The 18,920-nt window shown below is 45.4% G+C and overlaps 2 protein-coding genes across 2 annotated transcripts; one reads left to right on the top strand and one right to left on the bottom strand.

Moving 5' to 3' along the window:
- Positions 1 to 5,964: 5,964 nt before the first annotated feature.
- Positions 5,965 to 7,160, top strand: PtA15_8A284 (uncharacterized protein; the record flags this gene model as incomplete). The annotated part of the gene is made up of 2 exons (XM_053171697.1): positions 5,965 to 6,781; positions 6,862 to 7,160. 2 exons carry the CDS (start codon positions 5,965 to 5,967, stop codon positions 7,158 to 7,160), a joined length of 1,116 nt encoding a protein of 371 aa, XP_053022935.1.
- Positions 7,161 to 14,324: 7,164 nt separating this feature from the next.
- PtA15_8A283 (uncharacterized protein) lies at positions 14,325 to 15,224 on the bottom strand (the record flags this gene model as incomplete). The annotated part of the gene is made up of 3 exons (XM_053171696.1): positions 14,325 to 14,576; positions 14,758 to 14,926; positions 14,998 to 15,224. The coding sequence occupies 3 exons, from the start codon at positions 15,222 to 15,224 to the stop codon at positions 14,325 to 14,327; spliced, it is 648 nt and encodes a 215-aa protein (XP_053022934.1).
- Between the last annotated feature and the right edge of the window lie 3,696 nt (positions 15,225 to 18,920).

Genomic DNA, 18,920 nt, shown 5'->3' with positions numbered 1-18,920 from the left:
GTCAGTTCTCATATTATTTCTAGGCCAGCATTCTAGAGATGCTCCACTCTAAGAAATTAAGCTTCATATCCTTCATTCTCCTTCTTCAATGCTGGATTTGCAAGCCCATGTACAAGGCTGAGAGCCTTTTGAGTGAAGTTGAGGGAAGTAGCAATGCACATTCCAGTCAGTTTTCAAGCTCTATAAAATTATGAAAGTGGCCACAGATTCAGGAGCAATATTATTAACAAAACCACTTCACAAACCTGTAATTAAGCAGATTCCTTTTATGCAAAAAGTAAGGGAATATGTTGAGAGGCAATTAGAAAATGAAAGCTTTGATGAGGGTGTAAGAAACAATTTCTATGCAGAAGTGAAAGGTGATCTGATGGAAATAATGAAAACATATTATGAACTGAGTTTCTCTGCCAATGAATACTCAAGAGATGAAGCTAGTGCACTCTTTGAACTCCAAGGTTATGCATTACAGTTTATCAATCAGAGGATTGGCACAGATTACATGAAAATATTTGACAAAGAATTTGAGAAAGAATATTCAAATTCTGCTAATTTTGAAGTAAGATATCAATTGAAACACCTTGTTGATGAAAGTATTAGATGGAAAAATGCTTTGTTGCATTATATCAAGTATGCATCAAAATATATGACAAAGGGGAAATCTCATGAGGTACCTCCCAATGTGCTTCAAGAAAGAGGAATGGTATATTCAAAAAAGATAAGAGATAATTTTGCAGCACAGGAAAAATTGTTGAATGAACTAGGAAGTAAGAAGTTGGAAGAATTTTTGAAAATTGGTCTTTATAAATACTTGATTGATTCTCACAGAGATATTGTTGCTCACTTACCATTGGAGGAAAAGGAATTGGAATCCTTAGTTATTTATTCTAAGGAAAAATGACAAGTTTTATAACAAATGGAATTTTGGTTCTATAAATTCAATCTGAACTATTTCAATTGTGCCGCCAAGTTTTTTTTCTGTTTTATCCCATTTTCTCATCTGATATTCTGTGATCCCCAATCTTTGTTTTTTTCTTATTCATGCATTTCTGTGTTCATGAATGATTGAGATTGGTTATCTATTTCCACATGTGAGGTATTTCTTTATCATTACTAGACACCAAGGTGGCTTTAATTACACAAGCAGTAAATCCTGATGAGAATTTGACTGTAAGTGCCAATGCAGACTTGATTATGACAATTTGGTAGAGTGCTTCAAGAGGGGTTTTTGGCCTGAAATTCCATACCACTCTCTGACAGTTTCCCACTGAAGCCAATTTATCACCTTATTGCCACTGGTGGGAGGCTTGAACAGAATCTTCTCCCAACAGTTCCAGTACTGCTACCACAGTTTATTCTCAGCCTCTGTGTGCTGCTCTTGAGAAGCTTTCTCCCCTCCAGGAAGATTTGCCTCTGTTGAAGTTCGTTGACCCGCTTCCTGTAATGTTTCTGTAAACAGTTCACCATGTTCCCTTGAGAGGTATTTCTGCCCGCTGTAAAATTTTGGTGCACTTTGGGCGCCCCAGTGAGAAGTTTACGGAAGCCGAGGGACAAAACCAATTGCGCCAATTTAGATTTTTTTTTGGACTGATCCTCCAAAATCCTCACACGCTACCTGCATAACCTCCACAAAACATCAAAACAACAAACAAGTGACCTCCCCCCCCTTGCACGATTCCCTGTCGCGATGTAAAATCTGTTCAGATATTTGTTGGTTACCTACTCCAACCAGGCTGTTCTACACATGTAACACCCTTACTACTTGTACAATATCAAACAAACAATAGTTTCATCTGATCCCTTGCCTTGGTTGAGTGAAATAATCATAATTTCTCATATCTGCCATAGTTGCAGTGTAAAATTTCTAATTTTGAGACTTGACTCAGCTTTCCTGTGAAATGTTACTTGAAAATCTTAGTCTACTTGATCGGTAAGTTCAGAAATAGCAAGTTGACTGCAGAGTGAAAAGAATCAAACCAGAACCAAAACTGTTTAAAAAGTAGAGCAAATCTGTCTATGAGATTGCTCAACCAACAATCAGAAATCAGCTTGAGACACTTATAGTTAACCAGCTATCTTATATCACTACTATTCTCTATCACCTTTGTGTCAACGTTTATTAATCAATCATGCCGTCTGATTCTTGTGCAAGGTGTAGCCGTGAAACTGAATCTCTTCTGCTTGGCTGGTGTACTCTCTGCTTAGAAGAAGTGGGGGTTGATCAATCTGCCATCAAATCATCCCTGAATAATCCACCATTCAATAGACGTACTCATCCTCCCACTAAAAGTGCTCCAAGCTTATCCTTCCCTCAGACAACAACGAATTACCCATTTCCTTTCTAAAGAAAACCTGCCACTTGTACCCCAAACAGCTCAGTCCTACGTTCACATATCCCAGCTTCAGTTATCTAAGTATGTTAAATCCACAGTTTCATGGAAATTGGGTTCATGGGTTCACCCTCCCCCTTTCCCAAAAGGCCCCAAAAGGGGCCTGCCAGTGGCACAGTGGCCAACTTGGCAATATTTCCCACAGTTCCCTTCTTCCCAGGCAGCAGTATGTTTGACTTTGCTGCCGTGTGAATTAAATTTTAAGTCCCCAAACATTAATGCCTCGGACTGATCCCCCAATTCATGAACCATGAATGAAAAGGGACCGGATTCTCCCACCTCTGCCTGTTGCAAATGCAAGGGGAGAGAGGTGGGCAAATGGTTGGTTAAATAAATTGCCCAGCCTGAGCAAGTGCAACAGGGGAGTAAAATTTACCTCAACCTGTGCAAGTGCAACAGGGGAGGTTTTTTCCTTCTTTGTGTGATGAATGTTTTGACCCACCTTTGCAAGCGCAGCAGGGGGAAAAGATAAGACATAATCAGCCTGCGCAAGCGCAACAGGGGATTGAGATAAAAGATTAAAGCCCTCAAACCTTTGCAAATGCGAAGGCGGAGAGTGTTAACCGACGGATCGTGCTCAACCTCCACAACTGCGAGAGGGGAACTCGACCCGTGAAGGTCCAGCCCCCGTCGAGGCGCCTTTATTTATTGTCTACCTCCCCTCGCTCCTCTTTTTTTCTCTAGATCAACAGCGCACACATGTTTCAATAAGTCTAGGAGTCCTCCCCATTTTGGGGTACTCCAACACTGCAAATCTTTACAGTCGCGTGGCGCTGTCCGAGACAAGCGACTGGGACCCTTCAAACAAAACAAAACAAATCAGAACTTCGCCTTTAGATGACCTGCACACTTTTTTGTTGTTATGGATGTATATGTTCACACCCGGGCCAGAACCGCTTTTGGCCAAGGCGGGTCTTTTTTGACGGTTCTCCCTCTCGAAGATGCTGCGCCTTTGCTGTGCCTTCCTAAACCACGAGAGGCTTTGACTGTCACGCAGCTTTGTACAGGGAAATACCGCTTCCCAGGTCATGAGGGTATTGTTGCTGGTAGTGATCCCTCAATCACGAAGGCCGAGCTGCTTCTTGTGCATCCCCAGGAGTCCTGCCGATCCCGCCCGCCCGCTACACAGGCCACCAAAACCTCCTCGGCCTGCTCATACTTGCCCAATGCTGTTTGCTTCGCCTCCGGCCACGGCTTTTCACAATGGAGTGAAGGCTCTAGAACCCAGCTGTTGAATACTACCTGACAAGGTAGAGGGCCCTGTGGCTGCAATCATGTATCTCACACACTTCGCCGAGGTCTAAAACCACTCGCCCACCATCATTGAGAATAGCCCCCCCCCCCCCCCTTCCTCCTTGAACTAAGCCTGACCCCCAGGAGGGGGAGGAGAAGTAGGCCGGTCATCGAGAGGAGCGATGACCAGAACCCGGTCATCGAGAGGAGAAACACACCTCTCGGTGACCGGGACCAGACCGTTCATACATTGAGGGGATCAAGTGCTCCTCTCGATGGGTCCGTTTTCCAGTCATCGAGAGGAGTCAAGACTCCCCTCAATGACCGGAGCGAACTGTTCATCACTCATCTCGTTGAATGGTTCGCTCCGGTCATTGGGGGAGTGTTTCTCCTCTCAATGACCGGGTCTGTTCCGGTCATCAAGGAGATTAAGTAATCCTCTTGATGACCGGATCTGCTTGGTCATCGAGTGGATTAAGTACTCCTCTTGATGACCGCAACGGACCCGGTCATCGAGCGGAGTACTTAATTGCCTCGATGACCGGTCTGCTCCCGGTCACCGAGAGGTGTGTTTCTCCTCTCGATGACCGGTTTTGTTCTGGTCATCGAGAGGTGTGCTTCTCCTCTCATTGACGGATTCCGTTCCAGTCATCAAGAGGTGCGTTTACCCCTCTCAATGACCGCAACGGACCCGGTCATCAAGAGGAGTGCTTAATCCCTTAGATGACCGGTGATTTGCACTCCACATGTGTGCTGGCCGGTCGTCGGGGGAGTGTGTATCCTCCGCACTGTGGGCCTGCGCCGGCCGTCGGCACGGCACAGCGGCTGACTTCTGCCCCTCGAACTATGTTTTTGAGGGGCTGTGTCCCCAGGTCATTTGTGGCAGGTTAGATATCCCCGGGGGAGAGTCACCGGGGGATCCAGCTCATTAATGGGTATTTATTTTTCACCCTTGTCTTGTGTGAAAGTGAGTGTCCCAAAATTTCCAAAAGAATTGTTGGAGGGGGCGGGGGGGGAAATCTCTTCTGCCGCATGGCAGAAAAAAAATGAGAATTTTATGGTTTTTCATCTGCAGTGCACAATTAAGCGTTTTGAGCTTCCGCGCACTATGGCCGGGATGTTGAGTGGACGCCCCCTGCAGTGCGCAAAGAGTTTTTTGTGCACAAAGTACATCCATATTTCTTTTAGAGTGCGCGTCATTTGTCCTGTAGGAACACATGTAACTGAACTACTCTCTGAATCACATTCACAAAGGAATGAAGTTCAATGCCAGATTCCTCTGTTTTCTTCAGCCTCAGAACTGTCAGGGGCCTTGTCCGTGTTATTTGATTACTGGTTCATACAGCTGTAGTGAAACCTTCTCTTTCTCAGAAATTGTGTCCAGGAACAGTGCGGGTATGACTGAGGCTCATCAGGCTTTCTGTCCATTCCTAGCAATGGTGTCTGTAACATACCAGGATGGGGTTGGATATTTATTGTTTGTTGCATCTCTCAGCAAGGCATTCTTCTACACATCAATTCTCCATAATCTCTATACTGACATGGTTCCAAATTTCAACATATAACCACAGATTGATGGCATTTTTACAACTCTGTGTGGATTAATAGTTTTTTTTATTTTTCCTTCCACAATAAAAACATGTAAATTCTCAACCCTGAAGCAAAGAAGGTGAGAGTCAGCCAGTGTATGCAAATTGTTGGCAGGTGATGTGAGGCAACCTTATAGTGTCTTGTATATTTCCCTACAGCATCATGACAATTCAATTGGAGCAGGATATACCATTGGAAACCCAGGGATCCAAAGAGAAGTTCTTGTAGTACCAAGTGGGTTGCACACTCAGAATTCCAGATGTGCTTCACTGTACATAGCAAAACCTTTCACCATTGTCATGACTACACCCCCTCTTTGAAGAGACCCCAGACTTTTTTTACCATATGTTGTCATTATGGTCATTCTTGGTCTCAAGAGTGCACTAATCCAGCTTGATGTTTCCACTGGCATATTACCTGATTAGGATAAGAGATTTTTTGTATGAGAAAATAACACTACTTGAAAATTGATTATGCTGTGAATATTTTTCAAAAACTTTTGGGGTGGTGGGATAATTTGGTTCTCCATTTGTTGGCTATCATCCATCATGTTTTTTGAAGTGAAATTTTGATCTTGCTGCTATTCAGATATGTACATGTTTTTGACAATAATTCCTCCTTCAGTATCCATTTCTTTACACAAAAGAGGTGGGGGGGGGGGGTTGTGGTTTAGGGTATGTTACCCTCTTTCCCCAAAGGTGCAGCGGCGTAGCCGCTTTGAACTCTAGTATGGTCTCAAACCCCTGCCCCAGTCATGCGATCTCATACTCCAGCCTCTGAAGAATATTTTCAGAATGCAGTCAGGGTCAAACAAAAAAAGCCAGTCGTCAATCCTTATCCCAAGAAAAAGCCAACCCAATCATTCTCAAAAACTAGTTCCCTTGCTGCAGTGGATTCCGAACGCCTGATTGACTGTGGATTTGTTCTATACATAAATAACAAACTCCAACGCGATACCAGGATTCTGAATGTGAAGCAAAAAGTTGACATTAACAACCCAAACCTCTTTCAGCATATTCTGGACACCCTCTGGGAATTATTCCTTGACAAACTTCATTCCAAGTCTCTAATTGATCAGCTACCTGAAAATTCTGAAGACTTTGTCAGTCTTTTGCAAGGAAAAAGTTGCCTCACCACCCAAGAAGCTCTAGTTTATATCATTAAGAAATCAAACAATAGAAAGCCTGTTCAAATTGACATTGTATACCAACACCAATTTGTCAGTCCTGAATCCTCTGAATACAAAAATATGTCTTCCAATGAGAACACAAAATTAACAAAGCCAGCAACTCAATCTTTGCAAAATAATACGATCTCAAAATCTGCAACCAAGTCCAAGCTGTCAACTTCGTCTTCCAGAAAAAATACCGTCTCACGCTCTCCAGCAAAATCCCAGATTCAATCAAAGTCCAATGTTAACAAGTACCTTGATATTGATTCCTCCAACAATGATATTTCTTCTGATGAAAATGTGATTTTCAAAAGGCCATCAACTCATTCTCCAGTCAAAAAAATTAGCAACTCTGAGCAGGTTACAGTTGGGGGGCAATGGGCTGCTGGTGGTCTTGCAAGTAAGTTCTGTTTTTTGGACTGATTTTGGAATTCTAATTATAATTACTGATTGTAATAATCACCTTTTGGATTCCTGTAGATACAATGCCACAAAGTGGAACTAAGGGCCTTTCTACCCAGTTACGAGTTCTTGGTTGTGGAAATCACCAGCTCATCAAAATTGATACTGACGGATGGATTAATGCTCATTGCTTTGTATTCAAGACTTTTGCTGCCACTGAAATTGGAACGCTCAAGGCCAAATTTCAACCTCTCACATTGAAAGTCTATAGCAATCCAATTGTTGGTTCCGGAAGTATGCGACGTGCATTAAAAGCTGAAGTAAAAACAATGGAAAATGGCTCTGAATGTATCAAAGAATATGTTGCTAAGATATGATACAAGGAGGATTTCCCAAACCTTACCAGCCACGCAACCAATGCACTCATGTACGAAGCAACTGGACTCCTCCTAACCCAATTCAAGGCCATTTTTTTGGAAAGTTCTTGTATTCTTCCTGCTTATAAAAAAATGGCAAAGAATTTGCAGGTTAGTGTTTTGCTTTGTTCCTATACCCCATATATAAAACTTATATCTTTTTATTTTCAGATTTTTAGGCATGCTGTCGTGGCAACGGGTGGCTACAATTTTCCACATTGTGTTTAATTTTTGGAGGCAGCGCTAAAAGGAATATGCGTAAAATATTCGAGTAACATTGAATTCAATGTTTTGGAAAGTCAACCTGGAATGGATCCAAGAATCTGTTGGTTGATGAATGCATTTATGCACTGGTCATCCAAGTATATTAAAGCCTCAGTTTTGTGGAAAAAAAAATTCAAGGGTTTCCCCTACAATTGACTAAAATACAAAAAAAAAACAAAGGTTTCCCCTTTTACCAAATAAGCATCCACAGGCTGAGATTCAGCTCACAAATTAAGCAAAACACAAAGAAAAAAGACTAGAATACAACATGATAAAACAAGCCCGCACCCTGCCATCTAACATCAGCAAGTTGATGTATTATGGCCCACTACCCATCCCTGTCTAGCAGGGTTAAAAAGTGGTGAGAGGAAGACCCCCAGCCCGTAAGCACAGGGGGGTCCACGAGTGTCCCCCGCCGGACTGCGCAAATGCAACAGCGGACAGGGGTGAGGCGACCCCAGGCTGGAATTACAGCTCAAGAGTTGCCTGGGGAAACATGGATGCCAGAGTCCCCCTATTTATAGGCAACTAGAGTACAAGGCGGCTACGCCGCCGCAACCCCAGGGCGTCAACTCCACAGCCCACCGCCGGCCCAAGGCCCAAGCCCAGCGGCCAAAGGCACAAGGGCCAAGGTTGCCACCCGCGCAACGGACACCCCCGCAGGCTTTACGCTCATTTTAATCAGCCATCTGGCAATGCCCCGCAAATATGCCCAAAATGACCGCAGGTACCCGCACCCGCCACGAGTACCCGGGTCCACTCAGCGATCTCTAATTGACAGTAAGTACCCTCTTTCACTGACCTTGTTTATATCAGAGGAAACCCTGTTGCTCTTGACTTCTCTTCCCTTCTTCCAACCCTCAAAGATCAATCAGGTTATCTCTTGTTAAGACCTTAAAAACCAGAGCAGAGTAGAAACCCTACTTCTGATTCCCACCACCGTTTCCTTGGTGTGAGTGGAGACTGTTGCACTCTTTCAGCACAGTTGGCAGCCTACATTTCCAGTTAGAGCTTGGCCCATATTAAATCTTAATAAAAGATCATCTCTCTCTACTGCTTGTATTTCTTTATCCCAAAAAATTCAATCAGTGCCCACCCAACTTACTTTTGTCATGTTGTCACTTTAGAGACACAGGCTCACAGATATCAAGGTAAATACAAGCATGAGTGTTTTATAATTAGGGGGTTTCACAATTGAAATTTGTAGGACACATTTTCAGGTATTCATGAACATTTTTTTCAAAAGTTGATTAATTGCATTGATTGATCAGTATCACCTTCTGCTTTCCATCTTACCAAAATTCTTGAATTCTGGTCATATAGGTCTTAAATCTAGCTCCAAAGTTTTGTAAAATTTGATTGTGAATAACCTTCTTGTTTCACTGCCTGCATGTAAAGTACTGCTCAAAAGATACAAATTTTCAGATGTGCTACAGCCACATTGGTCTTTTTGTCATTCATCAAGTGTTGCAGAAACCTATCCTCACTTTTTCAGTGGAACCAGTTGTAATTCACATTGACAGAAAATTCAGCAGCTTATAAAAATGAGCCTCCATTCCAGTCAAAATTCTGTCCAGTTTCAGGATTGTTTTTTTCCCTTTTGTCTGATGATTCATGATTGTTGGGCTGCAAATATATTGAGTCCAGGACTCAATTCACTTGACCTTTTACAATATTCAAAGTTTGTTTGACCTTAAAAGCTTCACAAACAGCATAATTTCATGTTGGGGTAGGTCTGAGCTCAAGACTCAAGTTCAGCACCAAGTTGTACTCCCAATAAAACAAGATAGTTGGGGTTGTTGCATGAGCCCAATAACTTGGACACCACCGGCTGGGGCCATCAAATGGTCATGAGGCCTGGCACCACTGGCTTTGGAGGTGTCACCCTGGGATTGGCCCGCAGCTTCGGGAACTGGAAGATAAAGTAGCGCACCCCGTTGAGGCTGATGATGGGGGGGAAGTGTCTGAAGGCGCCGGCATGGGTGGTGCGAGCCTCGCCGCTGGCGCGCGGGCCGGAGACGCCAGCGGCGACGGGAATCGAAGGGCCGCGTGTGCGGGGCGAGTAGCACGGCTTGGACCCGCCGGGCTCATCTGATAAGGGCTTGCTGGATGGTGGTGTGTCCGGAGAGACCAGGCCAGCGGGGAAGGTGCGCGGACTGTCGGGGAGGTCCGGGTGGCTTGACTGGCCGCCACCGCCGCCTCCGTCGAAGCCGGGGGATTAACGCTCGTGGGGGACAAGTATGTAGAGTGAGCTAGGCGAGTAGACGGGCTCCTAATTCGGGTTTAAATGGCGCAGCGTCGCAAGGGTGCGAATGTTGGAGGCGCCACCAACCCGCAAGCAGTTTCTTGTTTTGATTGCTCCGAAAGGGTGCGGACTGTTGCGGACGATGTATCAGGGCTGCTGTTTCAGGTCGTCCGCGAAAATGAGGGGTTTGACTTGATGGGGTGAACATAAAAAGGCGTCCTGGCCGTGTCCTATCCTCCACGGATCCAGTTCCCCTCTCGCACTTGCGGAGGTAGAACACAATCCGTCGGTCGATAACCCTCTCCACCCTTGCCTTTGTAGGGGCCCGAGGGGGTTAATCTTATTTCTCTCTCCCCTGTCGCACTTGCGCAGGCTGATAGAAACCCCTCCGCCTTTGCACTTGCAATTGCCCCAGGAAAAATGTATTATTCTGCCCCCCTGCTGCACTTGCACAGGCTGGTCAAAAAAAAAAAGAACACACAAAAAAAACCTCCCCTGTTGCGCTTGTGCAGGCTGAGCAATTCATTTGAAACCAACCATTTGCCCGCCTCTCTCCCCTTGCATTTGCAACAGGCAGAGGAGGGAGAATCCGGTCCCTTTTCATTCATGTTTCATGAATTGGGGGATCAGTCCGAGGCATTAATGTTCGGGGACTTTAAATTTAATTTTCACAGCAGCAAAGTCAAACATACTTCTGCCTGAAAAGATGGGAAATGTGGGAAACATTGCCAAGTTGGCCACTGCCACACTGGCAGCCCCCTTTTGGGGCCTTTTTGGAAAGGGGGAGGGTGAACCCATGAACCAAATTTCCACAAAAGTGTGGATTTAATATACTTAGATTGTCTGGTGAAGCTCCATCCCACCCATCACAACGGAATTGCCACTCACCTTCAAACTGTTGCTTTGCCAATGCCGCCACGCCATACGACCCACCCAGCTCCCTACCCACCATTGCACCTTGTTGTGCCCTGGCCTTGACTCCAGGTGGACCAATTCCAACAACTCCCCAAAAACATCCAAAGGTCCCTGCTCCTCCCCAGCCATTACACCATTTCAATCTTGCCTCAAAGCCCCTCCCTTTCCAACAGCCGCCACACCCACCTCCATCTGTATTTCCGAGATCCTTGACTCATCAATCAATAAAAATAACAAAACCCTCTTTGTTAACATTGGTCTAGCTAACGGCATCCTCCTCCGCACCGTGCTTGACTCCGTCAACGCCCAGCTCACCTAAACGCGCACCCAGTAAAGCCCAAACACTTTTTTTTGTTGAAATACTGATTGATGCCAGAAAAGCTTTGGGGCCGATCAACAGTTGACGAGTGTGATGGTTTGCCGTTTGATCCATCTGGAATACCAATCTTGAGAGGTGACACAAGCTGTAATTTCTGACAAACCTTGTTGCAGATATGTTGTTGGCAAAAAATTCCAATTCCCTCTGTCACATTATTCCCATCAGCCCAGCGCCTATAGTAGAAGCAGTGAATTTGATAAGTTTACAGTTGTTTTAGCAAGAAGGAAAAATACACTTACGTTTGATCCACATCAATGATTTGTGGGTCGGTAAGGATTGGACCAACACCTTGTAAGTCACAAATTAACCTTTCACCGTTTGATTGAACAAACTAGAGGCCAGGGCGGCTTTGCCGCTGCAGATCCAAGATTAATATATGGGGCAGGCTAAATCCACACCAAAAAATTACTTCATCCACTCCAAAAATGGAGTGAACATTAGTCCACTCCAACTTTCATTGGAGTGAACCATAGTCTACTCCAAATTTTGTTGGAGTGAACAAAATTACACTCCAAAAAAGCCTGTTTTTTGGAGTGTCACCATGATGCACTCCAAAAATTTTGGAGTAAACTGAATTCCACTCCAAAAATATTTTTTGCAAGCAATTTTTTTTTTTTTTTTTTTTTTTGGAGTGCACAGATGTTCATTCCAAATTTATTGGAGTGGATTAAGGTTTCTCAAATTTAAAAAAAGGCAATTTTAAATCTGTACAATTGAAACTTGCATCACCAGGAAAATAAAATAGTTAGTTGATGACAAGTGACATCACACCAGCTCCAGCCAGCTACCCAACATCTATCCAATATCTATCCACTATCTGCCCCAATCTCCTGCAACTGCCTCCTCAACTTCCAAAATTTACCAAGGAGGTCCTGTTCAGTTTTTGATGAGCCCAACTGATCCTCAGTTCTGTCCAGCTGATACTCAGCTTTGGTACCCAGCTCATACTCAGCTTTTTTGCTCAGCTCATACTCAGCTTTTTCATGCAGCTCACTCTCAGAATTGGAATAAAACATTTTCACCAGTCCTTGCCCAGCTGATGCTCAGCTTTGTACTAGTCCTGGCACAGCTGATGCTCAGCTTTGTACAAGTCTTTGCTCAGCCTTTTCCTAGTTCTGTTCCAGCTGATGCTCAGCTTTGATCCAGTCCTGGGCCAGCTGGCCAGCTGATGCTCAGCTTGCTGAGTGTCAGCTGAGCCAGGCCAGGGAAAAACATGGGAATTAGCTTGGAAAGGACCAGAGCTGAAAATCAGCTAGGCTAGGGCCAAAGCTGAGCCTCAGCTGAGCCACGTCCAAGGCTGAGCATCAGCTGTGCCAGGGTCAAAGATGATCATCAGGTGGCCGATGCCAAAGCTGAGCATCAGCTGGGCCAGTGCAAAAACTGAGCATCAGCTGAGCCAGGGTAAAAGCTGAGCATCAGCTGAGCCAGGGCCAAAGCCGAGCATCATCTGGTTTTGTCACATTGAGTGCTTTGATCCTGACACCTGTCATGCAAGCCCTAGATGTGCTGTTGGGGAGGAGCAGCATTGGAGCAGTGTTGGAGCTGAAAACAAAGCTGTGTCATGTCACTTGCCATCAGGTGACTACTTTTTTTTCCTGGTGCATGTAACTTTGAAAAATGTATATTCCAAGTTCTTGGGGTGGAGTACCAGGAAATCTTTAGGGCAGTAGTAGGCAGGTGACATGAACCAACCAAATTTAATCCCCTTTAATTTATTTCTGGTTCAGGTTTTAGTCATTGTAGAAACTGAAAACATTTTACATACATAATTTTTGATGTATTTTAAGTACACATATGATGCTGACATAAGTTTTCATTCCTCTTTAAGAACCCTGACTTATTTTACTGCAATACTGTTGAAAACCACTCCAATAAATTTGGAGTGAAAATCTGTGCACTCCAAAAAATGAATCATTTTACCTTGGAGAAATTATTTTTGGAGTGGAATTGGGTTTACTCCAAAATTTTTGGAGTGCATTATGGGTACACTCCAAAAAACAGGCTTTTTTGGAGTGTAATTTTGTTCACTCCAACAAAATTTGGAGTAGACTATGGTTCACTCCAATGAAAGTTGGAGTGGACTACTGTTCACTCCATTTTTGGAGTGGATGTAGTAATTTTTTGGTGTGGATTTAGCCTGCCCCTTAATATATTCCAACCCTTTTTTACAATTACCCTTTCAATACTTGACACAAATCTGTGCAAACAGGTAGTTGCATCATACACTGCAATTCAAAATTTAAAATGTGATTTGAACTTGGTTACACAAGTTGCAATGTGGGGGTCTTGTGATTTTTACAGTCAAATTTCCCTTAGAATTCAAACTTGATCAAGAATCAATTTATCAATCAAGATCAGCTCCACAGTGATAGCAAACAACCTAAAAGTTTTGATAAATTATCTTTCAAAGCAAAAGGATCATCAAACATAGAAAACAAGTTTTAGGTCAAAGGAGGAGGTTCTATGGATGGCTGTTTCAAGAAAAAGGTTTCACAGATACTACCATACTAAAATCATGAAAATGAAAGGCAAAGGAAAAATAAATTACTTTATAATTCAACCTAGATTCATGTCAGACCAGGTGCACCACAAACTTCCATTAAACATTGACACTCTCCTACAACTCTCAAAGTCCACACCCAACACACATAAGATCAATTTCATGGAAAAACTCCATTCAAACAAGTCCACCCTAATTGTTTTGAATAAATTCCTAGTGTTCATTTCTGCAAACTCTTTTCTCTTGATTCAAAATTCACAACACACACAAATGATATGTTCTTAACAACCCCTGAACACATCCAGCTATGAAGTAATGATGTTATTAAATTGATCTCTATTTAATCCTGTATTTCATTCTCCTTGTTTGAAGAGAGAAAGACGGAGATACAACCATAAAATAAGCTAAACACAACAGATAAGTGTGTTGAACTCATTTCATAGATCAGCAAAAGCAAAACAAAGATTCAAAAAATCAAGCACCAAACACAACAAGAGAGGGCCACAGGGAGTGTAGGAACCACATTGGGAGTATTCTTTTTTCTTGAAGTTTTGCAGGACCTTGGCAAGAATCCATTTGAGGAGACTGTTGTGAGGTGATTAGACAAGCAGGAACTTGAGGACGGTGTGGATGTTGGATTGATGTAAGGGAAATGGAAAGACATTGTTGTATCTGGTCTCAATAACAGACTTTCTCGGCACCTGACACCCATTCTCATGAGAAACAGCGTATGGAATGGTGGAATGGCCCTTGTGGGCAGAGAAGCACTTTGGGTTGACCTATCTGTTGCTCCAGCTCATCATCCGTACGGCAAGCAGCGCATCAACGGTCGACAATCCAGAGGGCAGCGACGGCAACAAAGGCGGATGCCTCGACGTCCAGCACGCTGGCTAGCACGCCAGGGAGGGCGAGAAGGACGGGCGCGGCGGCTGATGCGCCAAGGCGGAGGCCCAGGAGGCCGGCCTTGACGACGAAGGCCAACGCGCTGGAGATACTCGAGCGGGCCTCGGGGGCCGATGAGGATGCGCATGCGGGTCGCAACAAGCTCGACTGGCGTCGGCTCTCCTCCCCGGGCTACTTGGGCGCGGGCGCGCAGGACGGCAATGACCATTGCGTGCGTGAGAAAGCGGCGAGAATGGGATCGTCGAAAATATTGTAAACTGTTTTGTGCGCCTTCTGGAGGAGCATGTGGGCTTGGCCTGTGGAAGATAAGCTTGTGGGGGGGAGGGCGGGGACAAGGGGAGGATCGATGTACCTGGAGGGCGAACCGGGCAACCTGGACGTCGGGGGCCATGGTGTGGTGCTCGGACTCAACAGTGATGTCGTGTTTGGTGGCTGGGTCGAGCAGAATTTTGCGCGGGGTGTACGCGAGGGGCATGGGGTCCTGTTTGACCTTCACGCCAAGTCTGGGGATTGTGAATATCCTACATCCCTCATCCACACACATCAATACAGGAAGGAGAGAGAGAGGGGGGGGATGGATGGATGGACGTACCGGAGGGAGGAGCCGACGATGCCGATGAGGCCACCGGACACAGCTTGGCACTGAAGCTGTGCACGTCGTCCAGCGCGTCGTAGATCAGCGGGCCAAAATTCAGCAGGTTCTGGAAGGTGTAGTTCAGCGAGGTGCGGGATGAGAGCACAATGATGCTGGTCTTCCTGTCCACCTTCACGGGCAGGAGCTTGATGGGACGGGAGCCAAGGAAGTGGTAACAGAAACATCAATCAGTATTTCAACAAAAAAAAGTGTTTGGGCTTTACTGGGTGCGCGTTTAGGTGAGCTGGGCGTTGACGGAGTCGAGCACGGTGCGGAGGAGGATGCCGTTAGCTAGACCAATGTTAACAAAGAGGGTTTTGTTATTTTTATTGATTGATGAGTCAAGGATCTCGGAAATACAGATGGAGGTGGGTGTGGCGGCTGTTGGAAAGGGAGGGGCTTTGAGGCAAGATTGAAATGGTGTAATGGCTGGGGAGGAGCAGGGACCTTTGGATGTTTTTGGGGAGTTGTTGGAATTGGTCCACCTGGAGTCAAGGCCAGGGCGCAACAAGGTGCAACGGTGGGTAGGGAGCTGGGTTGGTTGTATGGCGTGGCGGCATTGGCAAAGCAACAGTTCAAAGGTGAGTGGCAAGTCCGTTGTGATGGGTGGGATGGAGCTTCACCAGACAATTGCCTATAAATAGGGGGACTCTGGCATCCATGTTTCCCCAGGCGACTCTTGAGCTGTCCACTCGAGCCTCAAAGGCCAGGAGGAACCGAGGGGGTTCTTGAGGAGTTCTGCTGCGCGGAAGCAGCAGATGTGATATTGCGTTGCGCGGTGTGAGAACTCCTTTGGGATGGGTTGGCAGTCCTTTGAGGGGGAAATAACAATATGATATTCCAGCTAAGTAATACTACTGTTACGGGTGGTTTGAAAGACCTGCCCCTCTATTATACTACAGAATTCTGACAACAAATTTATTTATTGTTGTGGTGTGACTTTTATGATGGAGAAAACTTGTATGTAGTAGTCTCTATCAGACCTAGATCAGTTTTAACAAGTACAAGATGCGTATACAACCTCTATATGGCAAGATGGGCAAAGAATATAATCAAGTGAGAATATGTTTTGTTGGGTTTTTAATGGTTTCAGCAGAGGGAAGTGATGATGGAGTGTGGTATGAGATTTCTATGTTAATGTATGATGACTGTGTCTTCCGTGATGATGGCAAAATGATGACTGGTGACCACTGAGCTGGGGTGCCTGGGTGATGCTGGAAAAAATGGTGGGAGGAGGGCCTCCTTATATATTCTTTTCTGAGTTATTTTTGCTGGTGAGGGCTGCACTCGAGGCATTTCTGCTGGTGGTGACCCTGTGGATTGCACTGCCTTCTGCAAGGGGTGCATAACTTAAACTGATGTTCCGCATGACAATGTGTGATTTGTACTTTTTAAGGCAAAGGCCGCCTACGTTGATTTCACTGCCAAAGTAGAGGCTTTCTGACCACATGCATCAATGTAAGGTCCGCGCAAATCTGTTGAGTTGTTGAGTGGAGGCCTAGTTGATGCAGTTTCCAACGTGCAGGTTGCGTGAGGTGATCTGTAGCTAATAGTGGAGGCCTGCCTAACTAGTAAATATAACTATGCTCACATATACATGCATGCCTTTCATTATTTATATGACTTTCCACCTAAGTATGGCCTGTACTAAACCTATATTTGTAAATAACTTCTAATCTAAAAGAGCTAGCTGGGTAGTTGAAGTGAGTGACTAGGGTTAAATTTGCATGTAGAATCTATTTCCCTAATAATATCCTATTATATGCAAGTATTTTAGGCTGTGAGTTGAGGTTTTGGAAGTTTTGTTGCGCGCAACAGATCTGGATCACCACAGTGGTGCGCTGCTACATTTTCAATGCTCTAGCGCATCTAGGGGATCCTGGAAGTCAGGGAAGGACTTCCCAAGATCCCCGTGTACGGGTTGTGGAGAGGGGGAGGTAACAAGAAGTAGTCGTGTTACTCCGTCTCTCTTCCATCTCAGCATCCCTAGCCAGTCCGTGAGGGCTTGAGCGTCAGGGGTAGTGAAGCCTAGCCCACCGGAGAGAAAAGGGTGAGAGAGGAAGAGCAGACGGAGAGAGCCTCCTCTCTGGAGCAGCACACACGGGTGTGTGTCGGCATGGGTGTAAGACCCCGTCTAGCCCTCTTGTCAGGTCTAGACTAATCTAAGTTATGGGTGGGTGGGTGGTATTTGAAAAGAAAATAGTACGGTTCTTGAGTCTTTGCAGACTGGGTAGGCTGTACTAAGGGATCAAGAAAGTGAGGGAGATAGGGGAGTGTGCCGGACAGAAGGGCGAGTTTGCAGGGGGAAGAAACCGCCTCTGAATGTCTAGCGGGCAGGTTTCTCCTTTGGTTCCTCCCTATACTTGCCAGGGCGTCACTCCGCCTCTGAAAAGGCGTGACCCCAGTATCATCTCAGATCCTTACAGGTTACCCTGCCCTTGATTTACGGGGATGGGTCCCTGTCGCGCTGGCTCGTATGGGGTAGAAGGCCCCGTGGACCAATCCCACCTCCCGTTACACTCCCGGTAAAAGAACATAATTCCAGCCTGGGGTCGCCTCACCCCTGTCCGCTGTTGCATTTGCGCAGTCCGGCGGGGGATACTCATGGACCCCCCTGTGCTTACGGGCTGGGGGTCTTCCTCTCACCACTTTTTAACCCTGCTAGACAGGGATGGGTAGTGGGCCATGATACATCAGCTTGCTGATGTTAGGTGGCAGGGTGCGGGCTTGTTTTATCATGTTGTATTCTAGTCTTTTTTTTTTGTGTTTTGCTTAATTTTTAAGCTGAATCTCAGCCTGTGGATGCTTATTTGGTAAAAGGGGAAACCTTTGTTTTTTTTTTGTATTTTAGTCAATTGTAGGGGAAACCCTTGAATTATTTTTCCACAAAACTGAGGCTTCAATATACTTGGATTCAGCATCAATTCAGACACACTTGAGCATAAATTCAATCCAAAATTACGCATAAATTGGTGTCAAGTTCTGCAAGAGATCTTAAAGAGTTCCTAAAGAGAGGGGTGAAGGCACTTGCACGCAAGTGCTGAGCAAACATCCGTGGTGTCCCCGGGGACAAATTGAAGAGCCAAAAGAGGATGAATTTTTACTGTTATTTCTTAATCTTTGTATATTCTCATTGATCAAGCCAAAAATGGGGGAGGCTTGAGCATTAAAGGGGGGATAATGTGCAGGCTCTCAGATGTACATAGAGAATGTCAACCAGTACCTGGCACCCATGGGCTGGTACTGCCCGCACCCGCCAGGCGGTGCCGGGTGCCCTTTTTTTTGGAAAAAAGGGTGTGGTACCCGGGTCAAATACCACTCTCCCCCGCCGGGTTGATCGGGTAATCCCCCAACCCCCAGCCCTTGGCCCATTTGAGCTGCCCTCAATGACTGACAATAGACCGGTCATCAAGGACAATCCCTAGTGCAATCATTGAGGGGAGTTGTTACTCCCCTCAATGAAAAGTGCGTGCTGGTTGTTGGGGGAGCACCCTCAATGACCATGACCAACCTGTTTGATGACCGGAACAGGCCAGTCATTGTTCTGGTCATTGAGAGGTCCTCCCCTCAATGACCAAACTGTTCAGGTCATCGAGGGGAGGACCTCTTGATGACGTGTCCATTCCGGTCATCAAGAACACCTCTTGGTGACCTTTTTGATGGAAATAAAGCTGGCAGGTACCAATGGTACCCGCCTAAAAGACCCATGGTACCCGCCTAAAAGACCCATGGTACCCGCCTAAAAGACCCATGGTACCCGCCAGGCGGTGCCGGGTGCCTGTTTTTGGCAAAAACAGCGTGGGTACCGGCGGTGTAAATGGTACCCGGCTATGTTTTGACATTCTCTACATGTACATGTCACGTACTGTACTCTCAAGGTT

Source organism: Puccinia triticina, chromosome 8A, assembly GCF_026914185.1.
Source record: "Puccinia triticina chromosome 8A, complete sequence".
In the NCBI taxonomy this organism is placed as follows: Eukaryota; Fungi; Basidiomycota; class Pucciniomycetes; order Pucciniales; family Pucciniaceae; genus Puccinia; species Puccinia triticina.
The sequence above is the reverse complement of the archived record's forward strand: the minus strand, read 5'-3'. Positions and strand labels throughout refer to the sequence as shown.